This window comes from Oncorhynchus kisutch, linkage group LG17 (assembly GCF_002021735.2).
Source record: "Oncorhynchus kisutch isolate 150728-3 linkage group LG17, Okis_V2, whole genome shotgun sequence".
In the NCBI taxonomy this organism is placed as follows: domain Eukaryota; kingdom Metazoa; phylum Chordata; class Actinopteri; order Salmoniformes; family Salmonidae; genus Oncorhynchus; species Oncorhynchus kisutch.
In genome coordinates this window covers 13,018,879-13,029,787 of record NC_034190.2, presented here as the reverse complement: position 1 = coordinate 13,029,787, position 10,909 = coordinate 13,018,879, and the positions used below count along the sequence as shown (strand labels likewise).

At 41.5% G+C, this 10,909-nt stretch overlaps 1 protein-coding gene across 1 annotated transcript in view; it reads left to right on the top strand.

Moving 5' to 3' along the window:
• The first annotated feature begins 304 nt into the window (after positions 1-304).
• LOC109907188 (alpha-catulin) overlaps positions 305-10,909 on the top strand; it is a 108,833-nt gene continuing 98,228 nt past the window's right edge. Inside the window, exon 1 of the mRNA XM_020505007.2 lies at positions 305-713. Within this exon, the coding sequence (XP_020360596.1) occupies positions 618-713 (96 nt within the window). The 5' untranslated portion in view covers positions 305-617. The remainder of the gene's footprint in view (positions 714-10,909) is intronic.

Genomic DNA, 10,909 nt, shown 5'->3' with positions numbered 1-10,909 from the left:
TATTTATATTGACTGATTTCCTACATAATCTGTAACTCAGTAAAATCAGAGAAATGTTTGCATGTTGTGTTTATATTTTTGTTCAGTGTAGAAATACTTTCCATGCTGTCCAAGAGTCATGGAATATATAATCACGTAGTGGTTTTTGTTATCCATGTCAATGGATAACTATGCCATAACGAAACACTGTTAGGGTAGGCTATAGGCTATGAGGAAAATATACCACTTGTGTACGAGTTTAAGACAAACTGAAATTATTTATGTAAATTAGAGGGTAAAACTGCCCCACGTCCTCAGTGTGCTCTCTCATGTGGCGGTCAGTTCCTGTCCATACGGCTATAGTCCTGGATAGCAAACCCACTCTCTAGTTGCTGCCGTCCCCTTTCGGTCTGCCGTAGTTGAGTAGCCTAACTACAAGGACATTAGCGGACGCACGGAACGCAGCACAGTCGAACACGAGTGGATTACAACGGCATGGTTTTTTATAGGGTCAGTCAGTCGATCGTGTAACTAGAGGAAGAAAACCCAAAGATTTAGACATTGCCCAAATTTATTGAAACGTTACGCCAGGTAGCGGTAACTCAATAGTGAATCGTGCAATAAAAAGGTCGGCGGGAATGGCTTCATCTCCTTGCGGCAGTGGGAACTTTGATTCCGGACTGGAAATCAAAACTCGGTCTGTGGAACAAACACTTGTCCCATTGGTCTCGCAGGTGAGTTTTTGCGCGACAACGAGCTACTTCAAACTTTGTTGTTAATACTATAAAAGGACGAATTGTTATGTTTAATTTACCAGGCTACGCTATTGTCGATTGAAGTAGAGATTGCATTGTTCTCCAGTTGTAGGTTTTAAAACCAGCCTATTCAGACATGGAAGTTTGATAGAGCCGGTTGAATTAGCCTATATTGATACAACTGCGTTTTATGTTGTTGAAATGGTTTGAAATCTGATAGCAAAATATTAAACTCAAGCAGTAAAGTGTTGCAGTTAAACAGTTCAAATGTGTCTAATTTCAGTCCTTACCTGTCAAAAGTTTTAAAACTGATTGTTGCATGGGGACCAACTACGGAAAGAATGTGTGGACACAAGGAAGTTTCAAAAGGTAGCCTTCCAAAAAGAGAAAACAATGTATCACTTGTAGCCCTTAATGGTGTTTTTGAAACGGTTTCATTTAAGTTAGGCCTACATTTGATTACAGTGTAGTTAGCCTTCGATGTAGTTTATCAAATGGTCTGTGAACATTTCTCCCTGCATATCCTAACTTTTCTAATTAGTGCACAGGAGGACTGACCCAAACATCTAAAAAGTTATAATTATTCTCTGAACTAAAATTGTTACTTTTCTCCACCTATTGGAACAATGCTAAGAGCCGATGCACATGTAGGATTGTACAGAAAGTTACTCTGAATATCATGGAAATAGTTTTTCCCAGTGAGCTGACTTCCAGAGCCCTGTTGACCCCACCCACTAATTACTATTAGGCTAATTTGACACATGTTTTGGTTTTCAATCAATGTCTCTAATTTTTGCCATACCTACCATTCTCAGAAGTCTCAGATAATTCAGTGTTAATCAGGTAAACAAAAAGCACCTGCTCTTCTGCAGGTTAAAAGCATATGGTCTAGGACTGCTCAGCCGGTTCTTAGGCTATTGTAGTTCTCTAGAGAAAGCTATAAGCAAATTATGTCTACATTTCTCAAATTGCACAAAGAGTAATATCCCCATTTGAAGAATAGGATTTGTCCAGATCAGATCAATAACATAATCAGATTATCTGAAATAGCTTGTTTCAATGTAAAACTAGCCTGTTATTCCCTGATGTGACCTCCGGGCTGATTTCCAATTCTAGCTAGTCACATGGTCAGCTTGCAATGGGGGGAATGAGGGAGGGAGAGAGATAATAGATACCACCTCAACAGATCCATAGACGACAAAATCTCAATTGCACTCCACACTGCCCACACCCACCTACAGTTGAAGTCGGAAGTTTACACGCACTTAGGTTGGAGTCATTAAAACTCGTTTTTCAACCACTCCACAAATGTCTTGATAACAAACTATAGTTTTGGCAAGTTGGTTAGGACATCTACTTTAATCTAAGTAATCTAAGTAATTTTTCCAACAATTGTTTACAGACAGATTATTTAACTTATAATTCACTGTATCACAATTCCAGTGGGTCAGAAGTTTACATGCACTAAGTTGACTGTCTTTAAACAGCTTGGAAAATTCCAGAAAATGTCATAGGCTAATTGACATCATTTGAGTCAATTTGAGGTGTACCTGTGGATGTATTTCAAGGCCTACCTTCAAACGTAGTACCTCTTTGCTTGACATCATGGGAAAATCAAAAGAAATCAGCCAAGACCTCAGAAAAAAAAGACCTCCACAAGTCTGGTTAATCCTTGGGAGCAATTTCCAAACGCCTGAAGGTACCACGTTCATCTGTACAAACAACAGTATGCAAGTATAAACACCATGGGAACACGCAGCCGTCATACCACTCAGGAAGGAGATGCGTCTCCTAGAACGTACTTTGGTGCGAAAAGTGCAAATCAATCTCAGAACAACAGCAAAAAACCCTATGAAGATGCTGGAGGAAACAGATACAAAAGTATTGTCATGACGTTGGCCTGGGGGATAGGTTTATGACAGTCATAAATACCTCTTTCCCCCCTTTTTCCTCTCTACCCTACTGAGGTTACATTTGCAAAACCCTTGGTTAACATAGATATTCTGGGAACATCAGTAGATGGGGGGGGGGAGAAATGACCTACGTTCTGGTAATCCGAACAATTGAACATATGCGGTGGTACTTAATGAATATGATGTCAGTTCGGTTGTCATCTGAGACATTCTCATCAATGATAAGATGACATAAACTCTACAGTGGAACGTCTACACATCAGAGTTATCGGATTCACATGGAATTGTTGTTCAATTGAAATGTTTGAATATGAAATTATTCGTGAGGGGATGAAATGTGATTTTAGCTTCTAAAATGTGAGAATTGGGTTTTCATAAGACAGGGCTCTGCTCAATCAGTGGCCCACCCCTGTGAAGGGACATGGGCTATAAAACTTTTCAAACACGCCCTCCTCTCCCTTCCTATATAAGCCCTTGACGACAATATAACCTCATGTTCCGAGGATGTAGGACGATGGTCCTATGTCAGAATGGTTCCGATAATAACTACAGAATGAAGCCAACATCAGCGTGAGCTTTGGTTGCGAATGGTGTGAACATTAAACTCTTATTCACTACAGAAGTGTTACCTCCTAGCCGTTGAGTTAGCAACAGCAGATGCAAATGAGGAAAAAACAAACGGTTTATCCCATCTACCACACAATGACGTTACTACAACGTATTCAATTTACCACCATAGACATTCTTCAAAGGACAAAGGACTCGGTTGGGCAACACGGCCTTCCATCTACCACCAACCTACCGAAGCGCAGCTCAGAGTAAATATTTATTGCATTTTTCTTTTCCAAATGGGCGGTAATTTAGAATGCATCAGATACTGTATTTACGATAGCACAGCTTCGCTCCACCCTGTGTGCCTCAGTCTTCCCGCTCTTTCACTCAAACCCAGTCCCTTTCCTTTGTGTAACAAGCTGTCATATCTGTTCCGCCCGCTAGGGACGTTTTCCTTCTATGGCGTAATTTGTAATCAAGGTATGATTCATTCTGTGCATATGTAATTCTGTGTGATTAGTTAGGTATTTAGTAAATAAATAATTAAACCCAATTTTGTATTGCTGATTCAAATTGTTAGCCAGGGTTCGTGCAGATACGCAAGAATTTACAACTTTCAGATGAGACTGAACTAAGATGAAGATTAATATTGACTGCTATTGATGTAAAATATTACTAGGTCTTTAAGAGTTTATTCGGAAGATAACAGTTCTATAAATATTATTTTGTGGTGCCCGACTCTCTAGTTAATTACATTTACATGATTAGCTCAATCAGGTAATATTAATTACAGAGAGGTTTTAATCCGGCATAGCCAAAGACACAACATTATTGGTGCCCCCTGATAGGAATCTAAAATAGAATGAGGCTTTCATTTTGATTCAGCCTGTATAAAATTGAAAAACAGATTACATAATATACCAAGTTCATTACAAATTTTGGGAGTGGTAGACAAGCATTATTGGGTGTGTTTGTGCTGAGGATTCCCCGCCTCCGTGTTGTTCGCTGACGTAGTCAGTGGGTATCGTAAGCGAATACATTTCTGTATGAGAAAGCTAATTATAGAAATCTGAGAAATAGAGCGTTTGGCCAAACGCAGGGCTATTTCTGCCTAGCGCGTTTCAGACGCAGGTAGGCTTGGTCATAATTCATTTCCCGAGCAAGCCGTTTGAAATAGATATTATTATATTTTAAATAATATCCAAATTGATGAGTTTTCTAAATAAGACATTGTAAACTTTTTCCAAACTAACTTAGATGAAGCAACTTCTCAGGTTAATTAAAGTTTAATTCCCAAATAGCCTATACAGGTCTGATTTATCATTAAATTGATCAATCAGTAAAATGTGTTTTTTTTTTTCAAAACAATTCAGTAATCCAGTACTGACAAAAGCCCCGCCCCAGCGGGAATCCCATATGGTTTCGGCCTTAGGGAGAAGTGCCACAGTGTTGAATGTTCCCAACATTTGATCTACTGTTTACACTTATGATATCCAATCAATGGAGATTGTACTGATTATCGTCTCATTCAATTTCATAAGTTAAATTGTTGAACATCACTTCATGTTCTTCCAATCAAATGAGACACTTTTCTCAGGTAGAGAGAACTGAGCAACTATTGACAAAAGCAGGAAATGAAAACATTCTGCTAGTCGAGGAACTGCGTTTTGTAACCTGAAACATTAAAAGTAATTGCAAATACTTAAGACGATGAACGAGCAGAAACTCTTCAACAAAATCGTCGTCTCCAGGAACAACTCGATTTAGCCAAAACTTAATACGATGTTGTCCACTCCAAACTAGATAACTCAACAGATTCATCTACAAACAGGAGCGCGCAATTTGATAACATGCAGGCAGTTTTGTTGAACGTTACTCAGAGTAACACGGTTCTACTCAAAATTCTGCAGACCAAAGACAATCAATTAGTGAACACAATGACTAAGTTGGATGACAAATCAGCAGAACTCATTGAAGTCGCTGACCAAATGAATGATGAGAGAACTCTGGTGATGAAGATGGAAATCCTGATTTCTAAGCAAGCGGATGAAATCTCATCCTGAATCTCTCGCTTTGTACTCAAGACCTCTATCTGCAAACCATGACAGATAAGTTTGAGACCGAAAGGAGCAAGTGCGACACGTGTCCAAAATCAGTACTCTAAGCGCACAAGTGGACTCTGCAATGCAGCAGAATACCACCCGTAGGTACCATCTGGAGGAAGTCCAGAATGGTCACGCTCTACAGCGTGACTATCCATCCAAGCAACCGGAGCCCTGTACTCAAAGGAGTGAAGATGATAGGTTTCAGACATTGCCTCCATCATGTGTCCCTCAGTCTTCTCCTCTCGGCCATTTGGCACTGAGTAATATGGTGCCTCTTGGCCAACAAAGCCAAAGCTTGGCTTCTCCACTTGGCCCTTCGGCCCCACTTTCCCCACAGGATGAAGCCAACCCTCTCCGCCCGCTTGACGCGGAATACCTTGACAAACTCGTCAAGAATTTCCCCACCTTTGACCCCGTTCCAGGTCAGCCAAAGGATACTGAGACGTTCCTAGCTGACATAGAGGACGTGTTGGATGGCTACCCGAATGCTACGGGTTCTGACAGGGTTTACCTGTTGAAGCGAACGTCGAATAGACACGTGACAAGGTTAATTCGTCTACAACAGCAACAAGTGCTAATGACTACGCTAAACTTGCCACAGCTTTGAAATTAGAATTCAGTGGTTCTGCGACTCGCAAACACGATAGCTCACTGGCTAACACGGTCAAACAAGCTCAGAACGAACACCCACAAGCTTACTATCATAGGCTTCGTTCAGCTTACTTTGGCCTACTCACTGAAACAGGTATGGAAGACCTGTTATCGTTTAAACAAATGTTCCTGTCGAACCTGTATCCTACCTTCATTACCTACTTGGGCCCTGCAGCCCACATTGGCAAGCCTATCTTACAACTCAGAGAGCTTGCAAGCACAGCTTTTGAGGCATCAAAAGTTTGCAACGCTAAGAGCCCTGACCGCTCGGGTTTGAAGTTTGACCAGGAGCACTCACTCCAGTTAGAGGGTGCATTATCAGGTATTGGAGCGTTAAGAGATGACGCACAACAACAGTTTCTACTATGAAACCATGATTCCTATAACCTCCGCGGTCGAAATCAAAACGACTACCGCTACAATCGATCTGTTCACTACGTTCCTGCACCCAACCCTTACACATTGTCAGAGCACAAGTGTAACAAAGGGTTGAAGGAAGATCAAAACGTAGACTAATGTTCTCCAGAAGTTCCACTACGTGAAGAACTAAAGAGAGAACAGTAGTGGAGAGGGTAGTAAGTTTTAAGTTCCTCGGCGTACACATCACAGACAAACTGAATTGGTCCACCCACATAGACAGCATCGTGAAGAAGGCGCAGCAGCGCCTCTTCAACCTCAGGAGGCTGAAGAAATTCGGCTTGTCACCAAAAGCACTCACACACTTCTACAGATGCACAATCGAGAGCATCCTGTCAGGCTGTATCACCGCCTGGTATGGCAACTGCTCCGCCCACAACCGTAAGGCTCTCCAGAGGGTAGTGAGGTCTGCACAACGCATCACCGGGGGCAAACTACCTGCCCTCCAGGACACCTACACCACCCGATGTCACAGGAAGGCCATAAAGATCATCAAGGACAACAACCACCCGAGCCAAGGCGAGGTCAGTACAGGTGCATCAAAGCTGGGACCGAGAGACTGAAAAACAGCTTCTATCTCAAGGCCATCAGACTGTTAAACAGCCACCACTAACATTGAGTGGCTGCTGCCAACACACTGACTCAACTCCAGCCACTTTAATAATGGGAATTGATGGGAATTGATGTAAAATATATCACTAGCCACTTTAAACAATGCTACTTAAATAATGTAGGGTATGTAAACATTATATTATCTCATATGTATACGTACATACTGTACTCTATCATCTACTGCATCTTTATGTAATACATGTATCACTAGTCACTTTAACTATGCCACTTTGTTTACATGCTCATCTCATATGTATATACTGTACTCGATACCATATACTGCATCTTGCCTATGCCGCTCTGTACCATCACTCATTCATATATCTTTATGTACATATTCTTTATCCCTTTACACTTGTGTGTATAAGGTAGTAGTTTTGGAATTGTTAGCTAGATTACTCGTTGGTTATTACTGCATTGTCAGAACTAGAAGCACAAGCATTTCGCTACACTCGCATTAACATCTGCTAACCATGTGTATGTGACAAATAAAATGTCATTTGATTTGAGAAACATTTGAGAAAAGCGTAAAAGATAAGTCACAAGGACTAGACGGGGAATTACCAGACACCAGGTCCGCAGGAATTAACACCCATAGCAAGGACGTTAAAGTTCAAATCTCTCCCGCTCTCACTCGAGACCCTATCCAGGGCCCACTTGATCAAGAAACAAGCCCATGGGCTTTGTCTATAAACTCGGATACAAAGGTTGCGAAGAAGAAGGTCAAACCCTTAGTTAAAGCCAAGCCCACTCAAAATCTGAAAAGTCGATCTGCTTCCACATTGAACAGAATTGACACATCACGTCGTTGCGAACGACCAATCCACTAAACACGATTTGTCCACTAAACACGATTTGAAACGCCCATACCTGGAAACAGTCCTGGAGGACTGCTTAACTTGTCATGCGTTAATTGATTCGGGTGCGACAATATTGATAAAATGACCAGTCAATCAATGGTTCTGCCTTCCTCAAGGAATGCTATAAGATTCAAGGACTTCTCTAGCTTAACTTTTTCATACCAACTCATTTAAAAAACTAGCAGTTATTGAGTTATTGTTGTTAATGCACATTGCACAGCCACTGAACGTAATCATGTTTGTTTCAAGTTCTCTCCGGTTGTGAGGATGGATGATCGTGTGTGTGAGCGCACTATAATGACATTCACAATCTGTTTTTAGATGTAACAAAGCGTCAAGGACAAAATGTTTGTACAACAATCTCTTTTAAAAAAAAGTTTCCTGTGGAACAATCCCCATAGCAACCATTTGCAACACAGAAATTCTCGGTTAAATGTTTTTTCCATATGGATCAATGTTTGCTTGTTGATGATGATGCCATCGGGGATAATCATGCCGCTAGGCTGCCAGAGAGTGTAGTTGATACACTTGTTTCCCTGCAGTGAGAGGTTTCTGTTGTGTGGAGGACAGAAGTAGAAGGGGAGGTCCAGCTGCGTTGCATTGTCTCTCCTTTGGGAGTGGGGTTGTGAGGAGGGGGGATGATTATCTGTGAGGAAATGAAAGGCCAGTATCACTGAGAAATGTCCTGGGAAGGTTATTATGGGGCTCGTTCCACCCTGTCTGTAGGTTGTGACGTTGAACTTCTCACAGCCTCTGTTCTGTTATCAGCTCCACTCCCACCAGCATGTGATCAGAGGGCTTGTTAGTAGCCGGGAGGGAGACGTACTCATGGGCCTACTCACGACCGCACATGACTATAACCACAGAATAAAATGGAACACTTTTATACATTCTCAGAACGAAATTATATAGAACACTGCTGTATTGTATCTCTATGGCTACAATGATGTATCTCTATGGTCCTGCATCATGCATGCACACACACACGGCTACGACAACCTGCCTGTCTGTCTGCATCCTCCGTCACTGTGGCACCTCTCAGGACCAGGTCAAAACTAAGACCCTTTTATTTGTCTTTCAACAGTTCTCTCTCGTATCTATACAATGGTGCATTTTGTCTTTGTTTTGAAGCCGACCCTTTAAAAAAAATTCCAATGGCATATTGAATGCACGGTGATCGTGGGGCAGAATTCACCCGTCATCATACACACGGCACAGGCAATGCATAGTGAATGAGTCTCAACCAGCCCTTTGTAGAGCCTTACCTGTGATGTGGTCCACACAGTAGGCTGGTGGGTAAATCTAGCTTTTCTGCTTCATTTTCTCATCCGATTACTGTTTTGAAGCCATGATTAGTCAAATAATAGTTCTGGTCTTTGGTTATATATTTGAGGTGTGCGTTTGGTTTAACAAAAGTTCCTGTGATACAGTATAGACATAACACAAAGACCACCATGTTAACTGGATGTGTGGGTGGTGGTGGTGGTATGAGTCTTGTGGGAAGAAAGGGAAAAAATTACACCAAATTACAAATGACACCTGAGTCTTTGATCTCATCTGGGAACATTTTAAACGCCTCGGCCATTTCCATGGAAATGGACCCATTAGCACTGACATGGTAAGTTCATAGGAGCATATGAAATTGGGTGTCAGATGAAAGCTAATAGTCTGTATTTGTGGGAAATTAAGGCATAGATGGAACATGGTTGGAAAATCTATCTTAAAAATGAGGCATAAGTAAAGGCTTTGTGATTTCTGGATAAACTGATGGAAAAAGGGTCTTTAGAAAACATCTACCCAGAAAAAGTCTTAAAAGGTATCAGAAAATACATCAAACACTAATGTTCATGTAATGACCCCTGCCAACTAATTGTAATACTTATATTTAATTTTGGAGTTCAATAAGTTCTATAAGTTCAATAAATATTGCTTTGTAATTCCGTTAGCAAAAACCCACATATTCTAATTACCCTCCCTGATGAGGACTATTTGGTGCATGCAGTTAAGTCCTAAAGTTCAGGTTTATGCAGTAATGGCAGAAGAAAAACCTCATTGTAGCCGATATAAATTGCACAATAATTCTACATTTTGTTGAGGTGTCGTTTCTCTTTATTCCACCCGCCGTTCAGCCACGCAATATTTAATGACCCTCAACCTGTCCACCTTGCGTCAACCCGCGCATCACTAACACAAGCACTTTACACACACATACATATGGATTTTGTACTGTAGATATGTGATAGTATATTAGTGGCCTGAGGGGACACCCTTAATGTGTTGTGAAAAGGGTTCTTTAAAAAAAATCAACTAGGCAAGTCAGTTAATAACAAATAAATATTTATTTACAATGTCATGTAATATTTTTCTATTGTATATAACTGCCTTGATATTGCTGGACCCCAGGAAGAGTAGCTGCTGCCTTGTCAGGAACTATTAAACCCCAGGAAGAGTAGCTGCTACCTTGTCAGGAACGAATGGAGATCCATAAAAAAACCCAGGAAGAATAGCTGCTGCCTTGTCAGGAACTAATAAACCCCAGGAAGAGTAGCTGCTGCCTTGTCAGGAACTAATAAACCCCAGGAAGAGTAGCTGCTGCCTTGTCAGGAACTAATAAACCCCAGGAAGAGTAGCTGCTGCCTTGTCAGGAACGAATGGAGATCCATAATAAACCCCAGGAAGAGTAGCTGCTGCCTTGTCAGGAACTAATAAACCCCAGGCGGAGTAGCTGCTACCTTGTCAGGGACTAATAAACCCCAGGAAGAGTAGCTGCTGCCTTGTCAGGAACGAATGGAGATCCATAATAAACCCCAGGAAGAGTAGCTGCTGCCTTGTCAGGAACTAATAAACCCCAGGAAGAGTAGCTGCTGCCTTGTCAGGAACGAATGGAGATCCATAATAAACCCCAGGAAGAGTAGCTGCTGCCTTGGCGTGAACTAATAAACCCCAGGAAGAGTAGCTGCTGCCTTGGCGTGAACTAATAAACCCCAGGAAGAGTAGCTGCTGCCTTGGTGGGAACTAATAAACCCCAGGAAGAGTAGCTGGTACCTTGTCAGGAACGAATGGAG